The 22,417-nt window shown below is 42.6% G+C and overlaps 8 protein-coding genes across 8 annotated transcripts; 5 read left to right on the forward strand and 3 right to left on the reverse strand.

The window, feature by feature from the left end:
* Positions 1-1,248: 1,248 nt before the first annotated feature.
* N7469_000414 (catalase) lies at positions 1,249-3,353 on the forward strand (the record flags this gene model as incomplete). Its single annotated transcript, XM_056639334.1, has 11 exons — positions 1,249-1,282; positions 1,337-1,466; positions 1,524-1,547; positions 1,601-1,811; positions 1,869-1,961; positions 2,014-2,021; positions 2,082-2,205; positions 2,271-2,558; positions 2,627-2,711; positions 2,777-3,205; positions 3,277-3,353. 11 exons carry the CDS (start codon positions 1,249-1,251, stop codon positions 3,351-3,353), a joined length of 1,503 nt encoding a protein of 500 aa, XP_056505091.1.
* A 424-nt stretch (positions 3,354-3,777) lies between these two features.
* Positions 3,778-5,484, forward strand: N7469_000415 (uncharacterized protein; the record flags this gene model as incomplete). The annotated part of the gene is made up of 4 exons (XM_056639335.1): positions 3,778-4,186; positions 4,238-4,542; positions 4,607-4,728; positions 4,788-5,484. 4 exons carry the CDS (start codon positions 3,778-3,780, stop codon positions 5,482-5,484), a joined length of 1,533 nt encoding a protein of 510 aa, XP_056505092.1.
* Positions 5,485-5,868: 384 nt separating this feature from the next.
* Positions 5,869-6,186, reverse strand: N7469_000416 (uncharacterized protein; the record flags this gene model as incomplete). Its single annotated transcript, XM_056639336.1, has 2 exons — positions 5,869-6,095; positions 6,177-6,186. The coding sequence occupies 2 exons, from the start codon at positions 6,184-6,186 to the stop codon at positions 5,869-5,871; spliced, it is 237 nt and encodes a 78-aa protein (XP_056505093.1).
* A 504-nt stretch (positions 6,187-6,690) lies between these two features.
* N7469_000417 (Dyp-type peroxidase) lies at positions 6,691-7,617 on the forward strand (the record flags this gene model as incomplete). Its single annotated transcript, XM_056639337.1, has 1 exon — positions 6,691-7,617. The coding sequence occupies one exon, from the start codon at positions 6,691-6,693 to the stop codon at positions 7,615-7,617; it is 927 nt and encodes a 308-aa protein (XP_056505094.1).
* Positions 7,618-8,187: 570 nt separating this feature from the next.
* On the reverse strand, positions 8,188-8,556 carry N7469_000418 (uncharacterized protein; the record flags this gene model as incomplete). Its single annotated transcript, XM_056639338.1, has 1 exon — positions 8,188-8,556. One exon carries the CDS (start codon positions 8,554-8,556, stop codon positions 8,188-8,190), a length of 369 nt encoding a protein of 122 aa, XP_056505095.1.
* Positions 8,557-13,894: 5,338 nt separating this feature from the next.
* N7469_000419 (uncharacterized protein) lies at positions 13,895-14,365 on the forward strand (the record flags this gene model as incomplete). Its single annotated transcript, XM_056639339.1, has 3 exons — positions 13,895-14,165; positions 14,215-14,282; positions 14,342-14,365. The coding sequence occupies 3 exons, from the start codon at positions 13,895-13,897 to the stop codon at positions 14,363-14,365; spliced, it is 363 nt and encodes a 120-aa protein (XP_056505096.1).
* A 3,744-nt stretch (positions 14,366-18,109) lies between these two features.
* N7469_000420 (uncharacterized protein) lies at positions 18,110-18,585 on the forward strand (the record flags this gene model as incomplete). Its single annotated transcript, XM_056639340.1, has 3 exons — positions 18,110-18,377; positions 18,427-18,494; positions 18,562-18,585. The coding sequence occupies 3 exons, from the start codon at positions 18,110-18,112 to the stop codon at positions 18,583-18,585; spliced, it is 360 nt and encodes a 119-aa protein (XP_056505097.1).
* Positions 18,586-20,847: 2,262 nt separating this feature from the next.
* On the reverse strand, positions 20,848-21,326 carry N7469_000421 (uncharacterized protein; the record flags this gene model as incomplete). Its single annotated transcript, XM_056639341.1, has 3 exons — positions 20,848-20,871; positions 20,933-21,000; positions 21,056-21,326. The coding sequence occupies 3 exons, from the start codon at positions 21,324-21,326 to the stop codon at positions 20,848-20,850; spliced, it is 363 nt and encodes a 120-aa protein (XP_056505098.1).
* Positions 21,327-22,417: the final 1,091 nt, after the last annotated feature.

The following is a 22,417-nucleotide window of genomic DNA, read 5'->3' on the forward strand; positions in this document are numbered from 1 at the left end:
ATATCAATACTACGAGCACTACTCAGGCATGTATGTGAATTGAGAAAGCTTGCGAAAAGATATAGCCTTAGGGAGACGAGCAGAAGGCAACCGCAAGATAAAAAGGTTGATTTGCAAATAGGATATTACTGGTGAACGTTTAAACATGCCCGAAAGTATGCCGAATTTGCCGCGTCCCATTAGCATTAAGCCTTCTTCCCTTTCACACATCAACTGTGATACTTGGTGGTTCATACGGGTCGCGTACTACCAAAACAGTTATCGCCTGGTATGTATCATAAAAAATCTCTGGATCCCTTGCGCCCTTCCCATTCTGCACGTCTTTTTTCGAAGTTTTCACGTATAGTACATATGGAAGGAACAATATTGAAATGAAGCTTATCGGATACCTGGATGTCGATTTCGAAACTAAACCTAGTTCATGCATTATATGACGGATCCACCCAATTACCTCTCACAAAAGGAAGAGTTCCAAGTAAAGATCACCGCGCTAAAGATGATTGGGCCGCTATAGACATGACCGTGTGAGATCCAATTGCGGAACCCGATATTATCACCGAAGTTCCCAGATACAGAGACAAAGTTTCTCTGCTGCATCCACGCCGAATAGAAAGCGAGCTGAAGCGAGTTCATGTCAAGCTTCAAATTCAAGAGCTTCGAAGGAGCCATGTGGGTCTGAATCATTCAAATGCTACTTCAACTTTGGACTAATTCGGTAGTACTATTCACCCAATTAGAGAGCTGCGGTCCAGAAGTGGAACCCTGTCAATTTCATCGCCACTACGGAGTGCTCCATAGACTAGACTACATAATGTATATCCACAACACCAAACTCGGTAGAACTACTCTGTACAGAGTACGGCGCATTTCGTTCTAGTCAATTACACCCACCGAAGGTTTCAATATTGGAGGGTATTTACAATTCATCAGTATCTCGAGAGTACGTCACCTCATGTGAGAATATGCAAAGTTCCGTTGGGAATTGAGGTGTCATTACTGATGAACGTTGCTCGGCTCCAATCAGCGTAGCCACAATGGTAAAGGCCGCATTGTAAAGATCAAGATTTAGGGTTCATTATCACATAGGCGGTCTTGAGCTCACCCGAGCTGTCTATTTAAGGCAGAATGGAGTGACATTTTCTATCCTCATTTTTAACATCCACATATACATTTCTCAATACTTCACAAATTATGAAAACATAGGTGTTGTTTTCTTGGTACCATTTCCATCAACTTGAATCACACAACATGGCAAACGATAAATATTATACCTTAGCGGAAGGTAATGAGGAAGTAATCAACCAAGTTACGGGGCTATACTGACGTTAAAATGTAGGATGCCCCTTCGCAAACAACAGCACTGCTGTTTTGATGCGCGGAAGACAGGGCGGTGGCTTGGGGTTGTTGCAGGATACGCAGCTCATTGAAACGCTGGCTCATTTCTCACGCGAAAGGATTCCCGAAAGGTAACCACCATCTGAATCATTTAGTCCCGCGGATCACGATGCTTATCATTTTTCCAGAGTGGTTCATGCAAAGGCGGTTGGGTATGTCCCCTTACGCTGGAGGAGGGCCCGTGATTGATACTAACGAAGGTCAGCTCCTATGGCGAGTTTGAAGCTACCAGAGACTGCTCTGATTTTACAAGCGCCAGCTTCCTGAGCAAAGCCGGGAAGAAAACCCCTGTTTTGCAACGTGTTTCGACTGTAGGACCTGAGTCCGGATCAGCAGACACTTCTCGGGATGTCCATGGCTGGGCAATGAAGCTCTATACCGACGAGGGAAATCTAGACTGGGTTTTCAATAATACGGTATGATGAGTCGGTAAACTTTGAGATTGTGCTGAATGAATCTAAGGATTGTTATAGCCAGTGTTTTTTATTCGAGATCCTATCAAGTTTCCTTCGATGAATAGATCCCACAAACGTCATCCTCAAACCCATCTTCCGGATGCAAATATGGTAAGTCTTATATTCTGCTACCAAAATGGAATACTTCTAACTGAAGAGATAGTTTTGGGAGTGAGTTACATGACATGGCAACCGGTCCCTTTAAGTTAAGATGATGCTGATTGAAGGAAGCTTCCATGTTGGCAACCCTGAGGGAATCCATCAGCTCCTAGTTCTCTTTAGTGACCGCGGCACCCCCAAATCACCCCGATTTATGAATTCATACAGCGGCCACACCTATAAATTCACCAAGGATGTGAGGAAACAATCGTCTTTCTTTCTTGACTGTACTTGACTAACTTACAAATTTGCTTTTCTCAGGATGGCTCATTTCATTATGCCAAAATCCATGTGAAAACTAGACAAGGGATCCAGAACTTCAGTCGCGATGAAGCAACTAAAATTGCCGGGGAAAATCCAGACTACATGATTCAAGATATGTTTGAAGCTATCGAACGCGGTGACTATCCTGTCTGGGATGTCTATGTCCAGTTGATGACCCCCGAAACTGCGGAGAAATACGAGTGGAATATCTTCGATATGACTAAAGTTTGGTCCCATAAAGACTTTCCTCTGCAGCAGATTGGCCGTCTAACAATGAACCGAAATGTAAGACTTCTCGACCCTGCTATGGCCGTTTTTTACAGCTATCTGGGATGACTTCTAACATGTTATAGCCACGAAACTATTTTGCGGATATTGAACAAGCTGCATTTTCTCCATCGAATATGGTTCCAGGATTCGCTGCTTCCGCAGACCCAGGTAGAGATTCATCGTTATTGTCGGTCTTTTCGTCTTAGATATAAGTCTAGCTAACTTTCTCCCAGTGCTCCAAGCACGTCTGTTCGCATACCCGGATGCGGCTCGTTACAGACTCGGTGTGAATTACCAGCAGCTTCCAACCAACGCAGCCAAAGCCCCAGTCTATTGTCCTTTCCAACGTGACGGGAAGATGCGATTTGATGATAACTACGGTGGAGACCCGAATTATGTTGGATCATCAATCAAACCAACCGTCTTCTACCAGGACGTCAAAAAGGTCTCCCCCCAAACACTGAGTATTCATACCGAGCACGAGAAATGGACAGGTGAGGTATCTGCTTTTACCAGTGAAATCACCGATGCGGATTTCGTTCAGCCGGCAGCACTGTGGAAGGTTATTGGTCGGGAACCTGGACACCAGGATCGACTGATTGAGAATCTGGTCGGCAGTGTCAAGGGAGTCAAATATCCGGAGTTGCGCAAAGCTGTCTATGGTAGGTGTCTTACATATCGATTTGTTGCGCGATTCTTCCATTTTCGCGATTTATACTGACATGAAGTTCAGAGTTATTCAGTCGCGTCAATACGGATCTCGGCATGAAGCTTCGTGATCGCACTGAAAAAGCCATTCAGATGGCATGAACTTGGGAGAAATGAACAATTGACGGTGTTTCATTCGTTGACCTCCAAAGTTCATATCTTGATTTGTGTCCCTTTTCTAATTCGGTTTGTATGTTTTGTATGTCGCGAAAATTCATGGTAATCAATTTACATGTGCTTCAAAAATTATCTTGTCGCTGTCAGAATAGATTTATTGTACCTACAAACCAAAGAATAAATTTTCAAAGCTACGTGACCGGCGACCCCCGTCTGTACCAATCCACAGTGGCGCAAATCCCCTTACTGGTAAATCTGAGCTCAAGCCTTGAGCGGCGTTTGCTGGGTAATATAAATCTGGTACAGCGACCCCACCATGTGATCGCCTCGTCCCACAGTACCTCTTGTCAACTTTTCTTTTTCTAATCCCACAAGCTTGCCTCCCCATGAGCAAAATAACTTGGATATCATGTCATCTCAGCCGTCTAGTTCTTCTAGTGGAACATCACGATTCACATTCGTGTCGGGGAATGAGCAGTCGGAAGCTCGGAGCCATGCCATGAAGGAGCATTGGAAGCGGCGGCATCAGCGTAATCACGAGGCGAAGGCTCATCACCGAAAGAGATCTTCACGGACTTTGCTTCCACGCTCGAAAAGCGGGTTAGGTGAAGGAGCTTTCTCTGCAGCATACCCGAATAGTTCATCCGAATCAGAACTACAGAGAGAAGAAAATATCAACGCAAATCATCAAAAACAGCCCAGTGTCCCCGCGCAACTATTAAATGGCATGAGTTTTGCGTTATCAACTTCAAGACCTGATCCCTTTCAAACATGTCCTGTTCACTTAACGAGCCAACACCAGAAGCTCCTCTATCACTGTCCGAGTACTTCTATCCACTATTGTTGATATTTCGCTAACTAATTCACAGGGATAGGTACTCATGCAGCTATGATGTTCGAGGATCTCGATGTTACCGAATTCAATCCCATGAAGGATGTATGGTTTCCGCTTGACCTTTCAAACGCCTCGTCTTTTAATTGCATCATGGCGCATTCGGCTGCGCATCTATCTCACTTATACGCAGGAACACCTCCAACTCGGGGAACAACGTCATCCGAGGCTCTGAAATATAAGCTCGAGGCTGTCAGAATACTCCGACTTTGGCTTGGTGATCCCGAGAAAGAGCTGAGCGAGGATGCTTTCTCTGCTGTCGTCCGTTTGCTCACATTCGAGGTACGCGTATAGTATTTTGTAGTACTGGTATAGATGGATTTTCCCACTAACTGGTTCCATTCAGCGATACTGGGGCACCGTGGAAGATTGGAATATTCATCGTGACGGTCTACAGAGGATGATTGATGCCAAGGGAGGAATCGACGCGCTCCACGACAACTGGCGATTGGAATTGGTGGTTTACCTGTGGGTAAAATCCAAAATACATATATTCACCGATAACATCTCACAGCGACGCATTCTAGTGTATCTTTAATGTCACGGCCATCGTGGCTCGAACCCACGAACGACCTGGAAAAAATAACCCATCCTCGCTTCTCGCATATCTTCCAACAGCAAACCCCGTCTTTCGATATGCACATGGTGCGCTGTCTTTGGTTACTCTCATTTGTCCAGGACATGAGGACTTTCATGGGATCATTTTGCACCAAAAAGCTTTCCCCTTTCCCCTTTTTCCACGATGCAATCGACCTATTGCGCCAAGATTTCCAGCTCTCATTCGAAACTTGCCCGAATAAATCTCACGTCACGCAGCACGAAACTGAGCTACTGGTGTGTGTGTTTTCCATCAGCGTCCTTGTGCAAGAATCACTTTCACCTCTGGCGGATGTGGAGACTGTATCTCAGTCTCGCCAGAATGCTCTGGCTGAGTTTGAAGAGATCCTAAGAGATTCACATCAAATATGGCGTCACTCCGCTCAGCAGCTACGCTACATGCTCTACAACAATTTCATCCAGCTTTACGAAGATGGACAACGGAACATGAACTATACCATGAACCTCGTTCAGGTTCTTAGCACCCTTAGTCTGGAGGCACGTCAGGGGGTGGAGAAGTGCCTCTTGAATCTGTTGTACCAGCTGGGGAACAAAGACAGTAGTACCTCATTAAAGGATGATAGCTGGTCACCGGACTCGCTCTTGTCATCCATCCATGGGCATTAGGACGTGTCGATACAGATGTCTTCGTCTTGACATTACCGAAAAGCCCCCCCCCCCCAAACGAAGATGTGATCTTACCTACGAAGTACTACCGGAATCTCATCGCGCCAGAGTTATTCTATATACTGGACCATATCGTAATCCTCGTCGCACTACAATCTCAATTCTAGGAATTTTCCGACACAAAATTTCCCTTTCAGCAATATCCAGAAGTAATATTCGAGGCCTATGTTGAGTTATATCCGTTGAATGAAGCCTTTAATAAGAGGGTTCTCAAAGCCCATTCGGGGATTTCATGCTCCAACGCGTCACATTGTAGAACTAGACTCTTGATAGGACAAGATCAATCTTAATGATATATGGGTAGTGGATAGCACAATGACACATTCACATCAAGCCTCCGTATTCCTGACCTTCTTCCTCGAGCTTCTTATCCTCCTTAATATAATTTTTGAATTTGTCCTCCTCTTTCTTCAAATCTGCGTGAAAGCCACCTTCTCCTTCGTGGGGCTTGTCCTTCAAGTGAGAAGACTCGCTCTCATTTTCATTGGGATGGTGGTGATGGTGAAGAATCTTGTCCATGAAAGATTCCTTGTGTTCGGGGTGCTGGATGCCTATTTTCAGGTTAGCGCGTAATTTACGATATAGGCGAGTGACCCATATACCCATCTCTATAGGTATACAATCGAACTGACCTTCGGACATTTTCTCTCAAAAGAAATGTGGTTTAAGATATAATATGTATTAAGGAGGTCTGCCTTGTTAATTTCAATATCGTCAGTAACCAGATCCCATCTTACTTATTTATTTCCTATGGCCATCTTTCGTCCAATATTGCGATACTGGGTTCGCCATGACATAATCGACTCAAATCACTTTCCGCATGGGGTAGTACTATTCAATCAATCAGAAGGCCGCTGTTGTCACGGACCTCTAGTAGAAAGGCTCCACAGCTCCACAATTTCCCTGGCGTCTCTCCAGAGCTGTATCTATGTACATGATGTAATTGTTGTTTTGAAAGCGACCGGTACGATTGGACACGCCCTTCTCTTGCGAGTCTCGAATATAGCTAGGGACAGAGTGGGAAGAGACACAATTCCTACATCCTGACTTTTTATTACTGCTACAGATCGCTCTGTATCAGACTTGAGCAATATCGTTAGTCGATTTCCTTGCTGTGATCTACTGCTTAGAACATCCTGAAGAACAATGAGCAGTCTCACGGCGCCTCTGACCCGATCAGCTACCTTCCTCGTCCTATCCGTCAAGGATACCTCTGCAATTCCGACCATCCGCTCCACTTTAGCCAGCGTTTCGAGTTTGGTGAACAATGTTGGATTTCGAGATTCCAAAGCTGAACTTAGCTGTACTGTCGGCATCGGCAGTTCCATTTGGGATGAACTCACCAACCACCTCCCTAGACCGAAAGAGCTTCGCCCTTTCCCTGTAATCAAGGGCGCCAAGCACACGGCCGTCTCGACACCCGGTGACCTTCTCTTCCACATTCGCTCTGAGCGCCGTGATCTCTGCTTCGAATTCGAGCGTCAATTAATGGATCTCCTGGGTGAATCGGTCAAGCTCGAGGATATAACTGTTGGATTTCGCTATTTCGATTCTCGCGATCTTCTAGGTTTTGTGGATGGTACCGCGAATCCGGTAGGTCCAAATGTACCGGATTCTGTTCTCGTTACTTGTCAAGATGACTCCAATGCCGTGGGAGGCAGCTATATCGTTGTCCAAAAGTATGTACATGACCTCGTTGGTTGGAAGTCTTTGCCAGCGGAACAACAAGAGCAAATCATCGGTCGTACCAAGTTTGATAATATCGAACTTGATGATGCGGAGGACGGAAAGCAAGCGTCACACAAGACTTTGAACACAATTGTGGATGAGAATAGTAATGAGCATGATATTTTACGAGATAATATGCCCTTTGGATCGCCAGCGACTGGGGAATTTGGTACTTACTTCATTGGGTACACTCGGCGACTGTGGGTTATTGAGAAGATGCTTCAGCGCATGTTTCTTGGACATCCACCCGGTTTACATGATAGACTATTGGACTTCTCGAAACCATTGACTGGGACGGTATTTTTTGCGCCGTCGGGTTCTGTGCTGGCTAAGCTTGATGATTGAAAATGCATGAATCATCAAAATGGCGATAAGGCTCTTGTCTAAGGTGGGCTACTATTAGCTAGTATTGATCTATCTCCAGGGTTATCCTGAATATAAACTCGTTCAACATCCCGAGGGCGCACATTAGGAAAGGGGGGCTAGACAACAGCAAGGCAAATCTGATATGGTTCACGCATGAAAAAAAAAATTAGCTACGTAATACAGAGGATACTGCTAGTGACAATTGCGCTGCCTTATCTAGATAGACACTAAAGTGTTGAGAATGGCCCTAGTAAGGAGAGGAATATAATAATTTGGAATCATGAAATCCATTTCATACTTGGCATGGATGCCAAGTCAACCCCTTAAAAATCAGGGGAATAGTAAAAGGTGCAAGCACTACAGCTTGCGATGCGTAGATTGAACACCCTCCAATTATATATACAGGAGCAGAAACCAAGTCATTAAAACCCGACAGAATCCACTATTTTCCGTTTGCCAGGGGTATAAAGTTAGGCCTTGTAACATTGACCAATAAAGAATGTCAAGACCAACCAACACTTGAGACCGAAGGGATAACCACCCGCTACATTATTGGGTATCGTTAAGAGTCATCTTGAAATAATTATCGCGCTTTCCGGACATTGCTTTTTCAATAGACGAATGCGACTTGATTTCTGAGGTGATATCATCCAAAGTCGAATAAGCCGGCGGACAGGATGGTAATTTTTTATCCTGTGCTGCTGCGTGCCAATCAAATGTGGCAGTTCGAGGTAGGCCCAACATTTTCTCGAGTACAGCTTGCTTCAATTGTTCTTGGCGAAAAGCATCTTCTTCAGGGGAAAGAGTTTTATATTGGCCGTCGGGTCCGATGATGATAGAATCACTTAATTCTTCATATGATGGTGGTGTATTATGTTGATTCTTGGGCGGAGCGCAAGGATGTTGTAAATTCGACATTTTTCTCTTCGGCTTTCCCTTTGGGAAATAAGCGGGACCGCAATTGGTGATTTAGCGGGCTGTGCCTTCGTGTGCCAGCTAGATGATCGAATAACCGTAAAGAATAATCGATTACGCGACTGTCGTTTTTCTCAGCAGGATGAGCTCAGGAGCCGCTGACTTTTGAACTAATTGAAAATATAAAATATTTTAGAGGAATTGTACTGTGTAGAACTCTGAAAGGAGGGGCTTGACCCCTGATAAATAGTGAATTCCATGCCAGAGATCCTTCCAGGGGCGTCATCTGACTTTCGCCCCTTGAGGACAAGATTTGCAAAAAGCACGGGTCCATTTTCAACCCTCGGCACAGTCGACGTCAGAGGCCGTCGGCCCGCCTCGATTTCAAGAGTATTATTGAATTTATTGCAGAGAAAAAGAACTAGCTGTCTAGGCAAAACTCGGCATTTATTTCTGTCCGACTATGTTTTGCATGGAACCACGACGGTCTCGAACTCACAGGGGCTGTTGTGACCCACGATCCGTCTCAAACCGCGGGGACGCGCGCGCGACAATCTCTAAAATCCGGGGTGAAAGGTGGTCCACATCGGGGCTGGATGATCTGGTGACAGACCCCGTTTCTACCGTCCTGTGAGATGCAGACCAATCGCTAAGTATCAACCAACTGCCATTTCCAACGCGGGGGTGTATTGTGGGGCCGTGAAATCGGGGATACTGTTGAAGAGTTCATCAACCTATGACCGATAGAACCAAAATGACTTGCGTTCGCCAGAAATGACAGTCCCGAAAAGCCAGAGGAAAAAGCTACCGTCGTGGCAGACGATGACTGAAAATATGAGAATATATGAAGATGCCAAAAGAAAGACCGTCCCAAAGACTCTTGTGTTCCAAAGCCAGCTCAGCTGGAAGGAGTTAGCGTACTGGTCGTTTCCCAGACTATGACTCTCACCCAGGCTCAGTAAATTCTTACCCTAGACAAGGCTGTCTAATGCGCACTTTCTATAGTTCCAACCCGTCTTAGCCCTAACCCAGCTGTTGGATAGTACATACGACCATAGAGAGTTAAAAACACATTTTTATCCAATTGGATACCATATTAGCTTCTCCCAATATTGGGACATAGCCCTAACTCAACTATTGGACTGTACATACGACCATAGGGTATGGAGAACAGGGCTTCCCGTCCGCTCAGCAGTACTTAAGCCACATACTATACGCAGTAAATATTTAAAGAGCCCTGGGTCTCAAAATGGCGTCAGGTTTTGTGTTAGGGTGAGTGCGGGTGATATGGGTGAGGATTCTGGAGACTGGGGTGAGAGTAGGTGAGAACAGGATGACAAGGGGTGAGAATATCCACTAGTTATTAGTTATTGAATAAAAGCCTGAGGGCGCAAGTCCAGTCTGCTATTCTTTAAAGATAGCTTTCTTCTTGTTAGCAGGTACAAGATGTTTACTGAGAAAATACAGAAAAAGCTGGACGAGAGGAATGCACAAGAACAAATGGACTAGATCTTATTAATAGAGATGATCAGTGATCGAGTATTATTCAAATTTCTTTTACATCCGAAGCTCAAATTTTCAAAATAATATCTTTTGTCTTTGTATAATCTAATTTCTCCTAAATTAAGCACACAAAGATAGTCAATACTTCTCAGTGGTAGTCTATTCATCACACTTCGTTATTCTTAAGAGTAGAGTCAGTAATATTTAAGTTAGATATATCTACTCTATTAGCCTGATATCTACTTGAAGCTTGATATCCCGGAATTTATCTACATCAACCTAGCTCCGTCCCTCCCTCTAGATCGTATTATCATTTTTGAGATTAATAGGACACTCAAAAGTGTCTTAAGCTCACGCAGACGAATTATAATCGCTATACTCAAAATCTTCATAGTTAAGAAGGAAGAGATTTGGCGATAAGCGAAGAGAGTTTGAGTTATAATAACACTCTCTCACAAGATAGAGAGCCTAGATCCTATATTTAGCTATAATGTATTTTTGTCACTAATTAATATATCTCTCCTAATAATTTAGATTAAGCTAGTCTCTAGTTTATAGAGCTTTTATATATTTGAATAAAATTCAGAAGAGATCATCCGAAAATAATATAAAGAGAATGAAATATAATTTTATTAAGTAAAATATTGATGTATATATTATTTAAGTCTTTTTAATTTACTTATTTCCTAGCTATATAACCAAATTTCTATAATACCTTATAACTATGGAGATTTCTATTTGATTTAATAAAAGCTAACTATTTTCTGGATCTAATAAATGAAGTCTGTGATCCTTATACCAAGATTTTGCTTGGCTATATATCACATTCAACTAGTAAATCTGATAAAACACCAACCTACTTTCCACTCTACAACACTATAGATCCTGAATCACTATAACAAGCTATACCCTAGATAGCATAGTCAATAATATAGAAATAATATTTATAAATTAGCGGTAAAAAAGAATCAGAGGATATATTATAATACTTAATTTAATATTCCTTTCGTACACTCTGTGTAAAGGTTTTGGGTGTGACTAGGCAAGTATCGGATGAAAGAAGCAGGGATGAACCAATTGTAGCTACCAAAGAATACCAAGACTGATTCTTGAAGAAGCAAAGTAACAGTGCTTCTTCATTCAGGGGTTATTCGCCCAGGGTTCACGTGAAATACTAAAATAAATCAGGCTAGCTAGGTTGACCTGTTCTCTAGAGCCTTTGTTGCTTTTCATGTTACAATGTAGGACTTATAATAGATAATAAATGTCCCGGGTCAAATATGCTGTTTGGGTTTACGTATTAACCGCTCGGCCAAATGAGGCCACAATATCAAAGCTCTCGCTTTGATAGTCCCAAAATCCATATATAAAGAAGGTAGGTAGCGTTCGAGATATTTGTCCTATGACAATAAATTATTTGAATCTTAGAACTAACTCTAATAATAAGAACTATTAAGTTTATTATAGAATAGCCTATTAGATAGCTAAAGGCTAGTTTCTAGCAAAAGATTAACATCAGCAGCCTAGTTGATTAAGGCTGGTAACTCTAATACACTATATTAGGCTAAATAGTACCAATAAATCCTATTACTATGCTACATATAAGTGCTTATTCAATTCTTGTCATGCTTGAATTTACGAATACGACTTTCGCATGTTGTAAGATCTCAGATGAATTAAACGAAACAGTAGTATTAATGAAAGTAACAAAGCCAAGGAAGAAGGAGAGAGGCTTCTCTCAGATTTTATTGTACATGGAGGCCTGGATCATGTGATAGGATACATGAGCAGGGTCGAAGGGCTTCAATCGTTACAATCGGAATCAACGCGTTCATCTACTACGCGCCAACTCTCTTCGAATCAGTCGACTTGAAAGGAGAAAGGACACTGCTTTTGTCTGGCGTTCTTAACTGTCTTCGCCTGGTCACTGTTGTCATTTGTTTCCTGATAATATACAAAGTCGGTCGGCACCCCTTGGCCATATTTGGTGGCTTTGGCACAGGAGCATGCTATATTGTGACTGCTGTACTCTCCGCTCTATATGGACCGGACTGAACCAACACACAGGCAAGTTGGGTATGATATTCCTATTCATTCTCATATTCAGAAACACATACTCGCCTCTAAGATGAGCACTGCCATCAGAAGCCTTTCCCAATGCAACTCGTTCAAAGGGTGTTGCGCTGCCAACCTATGTCAATTGGCTGTTCCAATGTCGCTGTGGGAGTCATGATACCTCTGATGATAGCTAGCATTGGCTATCGCACATACATCTGCAGTGTGGTGTGTCCTTGCGGGTGTGTGGGCCTTGATCCTGGTCCCTGAGACGAGCGGAAAGACGCTGGGACAGATTGACGAGGTGTTTGGCGATGCTAGCAGCCACGATGAGAGTGTGATTACGAGAGAGGTTAAATCTGCGGCGAAATTTGGTGAAAGAAAGCGTGATGTTTGACTATTATTATGAAATGTCTGGCTACTAACCACGGAGCGCTGAAAAAACCTCTAAGCTCCTTTCAACCTCAGCTAGATTAGACATACGATAAAAGGCTGTAAGGCTTGTGAAAACAATATATGGGCTTCCACCCTTGAAAAATCACATCTTCAGACAAAACACAACACACTGACTCACTGGCAAACTTGAAATTACAGAAAGCCACAACCTCACATAGCATCACATATTCAAAAATACCACACCCATGGCCAATATTGTAAAATTTTTATGGCTATATAAATATTTCTTACTATTTTATATAACCTAGTAGTAAGTGCAGGAAAGTGCGGAATAGAATGAGAATAACTAGAACATGCGTATCTAATGATTAAAAACAAGACTTTGTCAGAGTTACGTGCTGGCTTGAATCGGGCAAGTTGGCAAGAGTTATGCTGGTGCGGCTAGCAAAGTGGTAACCGCAAATGCAGTTTTGCCGCACTCTAGGGATATATATGAGAAAAAATACAAGAATCAAGGCGTGAAGAGCCTCCGAAGACTTCATTACATATTTTTCAAATAGTCGGATAAGTCTGCCGTGCTCGTGGCAAGACAAGGTATGTAGGATCTAGGGATAAATATTGAAAAACATTAAGCGTGAGGGGCCCCGGACTTCATCTCTCACATCCTGATTCGCGGGTGAGATCTGCCGAAAATAGCAATGTGTGTGGCTTTCGCCAAGGCGAATCTGTACGGCTTCCAGTTTCCGTCCAGTTATGATAAGTAATAGCGGCAAGGTATGGTATTTGAAATTTGTTTGGTAACTATGATTGAAGTTTGTAGATTCTAAAGGTGTTTTGAAATTCTGATGAAATCTCAAAGATGCAGGTGTTGCTTTGTAAATAAGAGTATCTATTATTATAGTGGGGGGCCTTTACTATATGGCTCTGACGTTACTGTTTTAGTTACTGCTACTGTCATGTGTGCCCGTATTTGGTATTGTGTCTGCCAGATAATCTAGAAATACATGCCCATATATCTCTCTGATCTGACCTCTACTTTTGGTAGATCTTCGCTATCTTTCCCTGTTACATACCTTTCGATGGTGGTTTCTATTAGCTGGATCGACCTATAAACTACAAAGTACATTGCCAGCATTCCCCTCTTCAATACCTATGAAAGTATTCTAGATACAACCCTCTAAAGAATTTAAAAGAATATAACTAAGATTCTATTACCCCTTAGAACAAGAATATACTATCAGAGAATACTCCCAAAAATCTATAAAAGGATAGACAATCCTAGAAAAGAAAGAAAATCCATTATCTCTCATATCTTATATTATCCTAAAGCACCGCAAAGTCTATCCAACTTTCTACACATCAGTTCAAAAGATTCAAATCTTCCACAATGAAGACCTCAATTATCTCTGTTATTTCCTTCGCCCTTGCCGTTGCAGCTATACCACCAAAGGGACATTTGGTGGGAAAGCCAGTTCAGCATTCGATCATCAAATCTCAAGACCAATGCCAAGATGGAAAGGTCTCCTGCTGCTCTCCTAAGATAGTGGACACCGACAATGTTCTGCTCTCATTGCTTGATGACGCCAATGTGCTGGCTATCAAAGATTCTTACTGCTCGCCTGTCAGCCTGATTGGGCCTCTGAATCTAGGTCTCCTAGGTAAGTAAAATCCTAGTATGTGAAAGAATACTACTTACTCTTATGGTAGGCTCTGTGGATGAATCCAAAGACAAGTTTGACTGCAAGCACACTGTTGCTTGCTGCAATGGCGATGATGTAAGTTCTTCGAATTACTATCTACTAATACGGACAAGTAGCTAATCAATGATTGACAGTGCCGTCCCCTCAGTGAGGAGTAACTGGCTGGTTCAAGTCACACCTTGTCGCGAAGCGACACTTCCGGCGCCGATACAGCTTCATAAACCTTCGTCGTTTGTTTTCTTATTGTTATTCTTTGTGCACGAGCTGGTGATGTAGCTTAAGATTCTAGGACTCTGCTACTTTCCTGCTTGTTTTTGATTGATATGTCAATCGTCCACTCATTTTGCCTCTCTCTGTTTTGATAGGATTAATACTGTTAATGGAATATTCTACCCACCCTTCTCTTGATTTCATAGACTCAGCAGTAAGCAGGAATCTAGCTGGACTTATCATGGCTGGACCAAGGATTACAACATTAAATTCTGATAGACGTAGGAAGCGAACCAGCAGCACAATTCATACATCACTGGGAAGTCTTCGTTGCCAGCCTTAACTAGTCAATTCAGGCTTCCCGAGCCAAAGCTCCACTTTCACATAATCCATTTCGGGCCAAAGGCTTTGAGGAGTTTCTAAGAGGAAAGACGGGTGGAATCAACAGCAGTAACGGCGGCTTATGCCTCCTTGGCTTTCTCGTGTTCAAGTGCCACTTTATCTCCTACAAAAATGTGCAAATGGGATTCAATATCCTGCACACCAAGGGCACTAAAGTTGTCGGAGTGCCAAAACTGGCTACACCTCTTATGTTGAAACCTTTCGTTGGTCACTAAAAGAACACTTTTTGATTCATTTTAGGTCATGAAATTTCGGAACAAAAGGTTTAGAAAATGCACGGTCTAAAATGTGTTTCTTACGGGGATGGTTCGACTGGGTAGACTCTAAACAAACTTGCTAAACTCCAAAAATTATCCTGACCTTTGATCATTTTCGTTACTTCAATCTCTACAGACACTTTTGAATCTAAACAGTGACATCAACAGAAATTGTATCCGAAGTAATTATACTATGGCGCCATTTTCAAATAAAGCATACTTGAAACTCTTCAGATTCCCTCTCCAAGCGAATTCACTCAGAATATCCTATTAGACTAGACACACTGATTTGCATATGACTAAAGGGTGCTAAAATATACACTGCCTATCAACCCTTGAAGCAAAGGAGTCCTTTGCTTCATGCACCTCTTCGGAAGAGGTGCAGTTTACGTCAGTACATCAGCGTATGGAATATATGTTACAATGTGCCAAAGGATACGTTTAATAGCTTCACCGATGCCACGATAGAGGTCATTAGGCTCCATAGCATGAGGCAAGCCAAAATCAAAATTCGACCTTTTAAAATAATATAGATACGTGTGATAGTTGGGGGTTGAGGTCAGAAATGTTTATACCACAATGCGTCCGAAATTGGCTTATGACAAATAGAAACAGTGAGCCTTTCTCCCGCAAACTTCAACTGCAAGATATGACGTGGCGGTTCCACCCGCGCAGCAAAATGTCATCGACCGAGCTGATTTTGCTCTCAAACGCTCTATCAAAGAAGGCCATACGACCACAAGGATGATATTTTCGGAAATATTAAATAGCTGTTTCGCTTTAGAAATTCAAAATAGCATCTTTAGCCTTATTTTTAGCTTCACATAGAGAGAGAAAGCCAGGTGCTCAAGGGAAATCCACCCACTTTTTGGTGTTTTATTATGGTTTGTTTATAGAAATTAGCATTTTGAATCAGATTCCATTGTTGGAATAAGCACGCATACTACCCGGAATTGGTAGACGACCAGACTTATATAGTCGTAGCAAAATGTTCTGAGATCTTAATCTCTGACGTCCAATTCCTCCATTCAATGGGTTTTATATGCATTGGCATAATTTTCAACTGCAAAGAGTTAGAAATAAGACTGCTCGCTCTCCTCCCTACACCAATACCACCAGTCCGCTTGCACTATAAGCAGAAACGAGTAGAAGAAAGGCGAGCTGGATAATTTGCCGGCCGTCTGTATGCGGTGTAGGATCTTTCGTACAGTGATAACGAGACACAATGTACAAACCATCGACTTAAACTATGGGCCTCTCGTTGACAGATCTATTCAACTTGAAATGTTGGAACAGATCTTTCTTAACGTACTATAATCCTTCCTTCAAGAACTCAGGGGGGAAGTAGATAGCAACTAAAGTCCCCTAAATTAATATTTGCGTGGGAGATACGCCCTATCATCTCACGATAGAGCTGATATTATAACCGCGAGTTCTCTTGTGTGGGCTGACCTTTTTGTTTTCTTTTTCTTTTGCTTTTTTGGGAGTTGTAAAGCACCCATTCAAGAAACGCCATCGGGCCTTCTTTCCTTGCTGCGTGAAGAGGCTTCAAGTACTCTATTTTTCTTAGAAACTCTCAACACCTGGGCCTTAATCACGTGGTATTAATTTTAAAGTCCCATGTACGTAACTCCTTAACACTTGCTTTTGCAATCTATGTCACCAACCTTTACGTGATATTCCCCGGTTTATAGAGAACCCCTAAATGGGATTGTCTCTGTCATTGTAAAAAGGCCGCAGATGGTGGTGAAGTTTGATACCACTAGTTCCCTGAGAACACTATAACAGTGCAACATGTAGAAAGTTGTCATTTTGGAAAGCTCTTGAAGTCTTTGCTACCAAAGATACCCAGATTGTGTGGCTGGTCGACCACAAGAAGGCAGCCGTGGTGTTCATTCATACGCACAATCTCTTCGATTGAGGCGAAGCCACTGGAGACGCTATAGATATAGACCAAATCGACGAGAGTAATTCCAGAAATATATTTCTGGATGTTACTGTCAAGCTGGGTGAAATTGTTATGATCATTGGTTGGATACCGATTGGTGGTGTCGTGACGAATTTAGACAGTATCTTTCAGGGTGAAGTGCAGCTCCCAAGGTGAGGGATGTAGGTTGGGGGGATGTGGATCAAAAAATACAACAACGATATTCTAATTGGTGGGATACAGCTGCCGTGCGCGTGGCGTCCGCTCAGGCAAGGTATGTGGGATCTAGGGATTAACGTCAAAAAGAACATCAGGCATGGCGGGCCCGGACTTCACCTCACATCCTGATTCGCGGGTGGGATCTGCCGAAAATAGCAATGCGCGTGGTTTTCGCCAAGGTGAATCTGTACGGCTTCCGGCTTCCGGCTTCCGTCCAGTTATGATAAGTAATAGCGGCAAGGTATGGTATTTGAAAATTTGTTATGCAACTATAGTTGATGCTCGTAGACTCTAAGGGGGTTTTGGAATACTGATGAAATCTTAAAGGAGCAGGTCTTATCTTGTAAATAAGGACTTATAAGGCGTTGTAATATTAATTTATTAGTCCCTCTCAAAGCCTTCAGGTAAAGAGGTAGAGAAGCCTAATTAAATTCTAATTAATCACTTCTGTAAAAACAAAACTATCTCATAAGGTCTAATTTCAACGAAGTTCATATGGTAAATATCCTACAAGGAAGCTAGATCAATACGCTTAATATGATATCAGTCAACGCAGAAGGGAACCTTAGAATGTATGAAGGATATTATCAATAGTTGCCCCTCTCCTTCCCCCCTGGATATCGGAGCTCTTAAAGGATGTAAATATCTGTGAAGGTAAGTATTCCAGGTACAACCCTCTAAGGAATTTGAAAGAATAAGACTTAGGTTATGTTACCCCTTAGAATGAGGATATACTAACAAAAATGCACCTACGAGTCTATAAAAGGATAGACAATCCTAGGGTAAAAAAGAAAATCTATTATCTCAGACATCTTATATTATCCTAGAGCATTGCGAAGTCTATCCAACCTTCTACACATCATTTCAAAGCACTCAAATCTTCCACAATGAAGGCCTCAATTATCTCTGCTATTTCCTTCGCCCTTGCCGTTGCGGCTACGTCGCCAATGGCGCACTTAGGAAAGCCAGTTCGGCATTCGATCATCGAATCTGAAGACCAATGCCAAGATGGGAAGGTCTCTTGCTGCTCTCCGAAGAAAGAGGACAACGATAACGTTCTACTCTCATTGCTTGACGGGCTTAATGTTTTAGGTGTCAAGGATTCTTATTGTTCACCTATTAGTGTGATCGGGCCTTTGAATCTGGCTGTCCTAGGTAAGCAAAGTCCGAGCAAGTAAACAAATACCACTAACTTCTGTGGAAGGCACTGTCAATGAATCCAAGGGCAACTTCGATTGCAAGCATACTGCTGCCTGCTGTAATGGCGATGATGTAAGTTTTTATTTAACTATCTACGAACATCTGATATGGATCAGTAGCTAATCAGTGATTGATACAGTGCCGTCCCCTTAGCAAGAAGTAACTGGCTTAAGTCGCATCTTGTGGCGAAGCGAAGCCTTCGGTGCCTAAACAGCTCCTGTACTACCGTTCGTCGCTGGGACTAAGAGAAAACCTTTCATTTTTCTTAAGCCAAAAATTTTCCCCTTTTCATTTTGAGTCTGTTTCCAATTGGATATTACATGTGATATGAGCGGGAGATGAATATTATCTTTTCGCGCGCTGGTGTTGTAGCCTAAGATTTCAGGACTCTGCTACTTTTTTTCTTCCCTACTTGGTTGAATATGTGTTTCAATCGTCCACTCATTTTGCGTCGCTGTATTTCGAAAGACTTAATAGCAAACAGGGATCTCCCTGTACTCATCATTTACAGGCTTCGAAGTAAAAGGCCTAAAATGGCGCATTTTAATGAACTAAACAGCCGACCAGAAAATCCTACAACGGTGGAAGACGTACAGCTGTCTAACTTGGACTAAGGAATAATCGTCCAATAGAGCAAAAAACGAAAAAGGCCTAACAAGAAGGAAACCCACTTTCTACCAAAAATCCTTTAATGATGTCTCATGTTTAATGATAAGAGTCACGCTAGAAAAACTGTCTTTTCATCTATTATTCGAGGTCCTCATGATGATTGTCAAATGTTGAAGGCTCTTACGCCTAACTGTACCCACACCATTCTCTCCGTTGTATTATCCCTAATTTCTGATATAAGAGAGGCCCGAAGTACCAAGAGGAAAGATGGAAAAGTCCCAATGCTATAAAATGCGAAAGCTGACCAGATCATCCCAATCAAAACCCAATGTGCCTGGGCAGCTTCTTTTTGCAAATTATTTGCTGACATTTGCAAGCATGGTTTCATTTTGATGTACTTACTGGATGTCTCTAGGCCATGCTGGGAATAACGTGGCACTTCTTTAGCAACCTTCGAAATTCAACGATAAAAATATTCTAATGTGTAGCGTGCTTAGGCATTACTTCATCTCCCATACGATTGGCTGTCCGCTGTTCTCACAAAATGGCAACATAATTCATGCCATAATGAATTTAGAGTGTGAGTTTGGGTGATGACCATACCAATTTTCCGAAGTGGAGTACAGAATAGCTGCATTAATGAATGGTTTCATGCAGGCCGAACGCTCGCCAAGTCGAACCCCTAAATGAACCCCTAAATTGAGGTACATGTGTGATGACTTCATTCAACCTATGGGTAATGATGAAGCTACTTGTAGTCGCGGTAGCTTGCCTCTCTTCTGGTGCTAGCGGACTGGCAGCCTGACAAATAGCCACTTCCATAAATCTATATACATCATGTAACCCGGATCCAACTGCCGCAGCGATTGGATGCAGCATACGACGGCAATATATATCCGAGCTCGTAACTACATATAAGGTGTCTCATGTCCTGAAGATGAATTTGGTGCCACGTCAAGGTCTGCCTTGGCCTAGTTGCCATACGCATTGGTTGAGCCTGACTCGCGTCGAGCGATTTCGAAAGTGTTCTGGTGCGACCGCGAATTCTAGCACGGCTTTGACCACCCTGGCCCACGAGTTCCACTTTTGTCATCTTCTTTTGAGCCTCCCAACAGACTCGACACACTATTCAGTGTTTCCTAATGATCTGATGCTAGCAGCTGGTGGGCGATCTCGAATACTGTACTGGTAGCGTGAAAATGTCAATCAAATCTGCTACAAGAAATGACCGCCGGTTCATCAGTCAACCTCCACGTTATAATTAAAGGCTAAGATGGCAGCACCGAGGTGACCTTCACCTCCCGAAGTATCTGAGTAGACCAAATGGCGGATGTGGCCGATGAGGCCTCAGCCCCATTTCCGTAAAATGAGACTAGGAAATGGTGATGTTGTTTACCCATGGTTGATATATGAAGCTATCTAGGCTACGGAAGTGAGACGTGGGGGAGTGACGGGCGGTTCGTCATCTGACCGCAAACACCGTGAAAGCGAGAGAGAGGTCAGTTGAATGGAATAATAGTATTATTGTTTCTGTCAAAATAGAGCTAGGCAAAATGAGTGGACGATTGATATATCAACCAAATAGAAAAGACAAAAGTAGCAGCTTCCTGGAGCCTTAGGCTACAACACCGGCCCGTGAAAGGATGAAGATAATCTTCGGCTCATATATCCAATCAGAAACCAACTCAACAGGAAAAAGCAGAAGCAATTCGCCTAAGAAAAACGGAAGGTTTTCTCTCAGTTGCGGCGACGAAGGTTGATAAAGCTGTATGGGCGTCGAAAGCTTTGCTTCGCCATGTGGTGTAACTTCGATCAGTTACTCCTCGCTCAGAGGACGGCACTGTATCGACCAATGATTAGCTACTTTTCTATATCAGTAGATAGTTATTCAAATAACTTACATCATCGCCGTTACAGCAAGCAACAGTGTTCTTGCAATCAAATGTGTCTTTGGATTCATCCACAGAGCCTTCCGTAAGAGTAAGTAGTATTCTTTTTTTTTTATCTGCTAGGACTTTACTTACCTAGAAGGCCTAGATTTAGAGGCCCAATCAGGCTGACAGGTGAGCAGTAAGAATCCTTGACAGCCAGCACATTGGCGTCATCAAGCAATGAGAGCAGAACATTGTCGGTATCCACTGTCTTAGGAGAGCAGCAAGAGACCTTGCCACCTGAGCATTGGCCTTCAGATTCGATGATCGAATACTTCTTGACGTGTTTCTGCGAATGCTCCATTGATGGTATAGCCGCAACGGCAAGGGCGAAGGAAATAACAGAGATAATTGAGGTCTTCATTGTGGAAGATTTGAGTCTTTCGAAATGATAAGGAGAAAGTTGTATGGACTTTGAGAAAGTAGAGAGATATGAGATAAGAGGATTTCTTTTGCGCTGGGCTTTTATATCCTTTTATAGACTTGTGAGAGTATTTTCTAATAGTATATCCTCATTCCAAGGGGCAATAGAATCTAAATCTAAGATTTGTTTATTTAAATTCCTTAGATGGTTGTATCTAGAATACTTTCACGGATATTTACTCCCTGTAGGGACTCCAATCTCTAGAGCAAAAGAGATATGTGCAACTAGTGATGGCATTCTTCTGACATTCCCTTCTGACTAGAATATTTAGATGATAGCATAGTTGGCTGTCTCATCTAGCTTCCTTATAGGATATTCTTCTACTATACACTAAGAGCTTATTTTATTAGTCTCAGCCCTAAAATCCTGATATTCTAAGGAGCATATATATCGAATTAACATTTGATGTCACAGTACCCTTGCTGGCTATATCTAATGGGCTGTTTACTGTATAGAGCTAGTTCACATTAAACCTTATAATAGAGTTGTATTATTATACAAATAATCATTTAAAACAGAATTGGACTTCTCTACCTCTTTTGCTCAAGACTTTTAGAGAGACAAATAAACTAATAGTATAATAGCTTATACCAGATATATCCTACCATTTTTTACAAGATCTGCTCCTTGAAGGACTTCATCATTTTTCAACAAGCCCTTTAGAGTCTACACGCTTCAACCATAGTTGCTGAACAAATTTTCAAATACCATACCTTGCCGCTATTACTTATCATAATTGGACGGAAACCGGAAGCCGTACAGATTCGCCTTGGCGAAAGCCACACGCATTGCTATTTTCGGCAGATCTCACCCGCGAATCAGAATGTGAGGGGTGAAGTCCGGGGCCCCTTATGCCTGACGTTCTTTTTGACGTTTATCCCTAGATCCCACATACCTTGCCTGAGCAATCGCCACGAGTACAGCAGACTTATCTGGCTAATTGAAAAATATACGGTAAAGCCTCCGGAGACTCCTTACGCCTGACTTTTTGCATTTTCTTATGTTCATCTCCTGAACCTACATTCCTTGCC

This window comes from Penicillium citrinum, assembly GCF_028827155.1.
Source record: "Penicillium citrinum strain IBT 23319 chromosome Unknown utg000001l:1.0-4955037.0:1.0-4956770.0, whole genome shotgun sequence".
Taxonomy (NCBI): Eukaryota; Fungi; Ascomycota; class Eurotiomycetes; order Eurotiales; family Aspergillaceae; genus Penicillium; species Penicillium citrinum.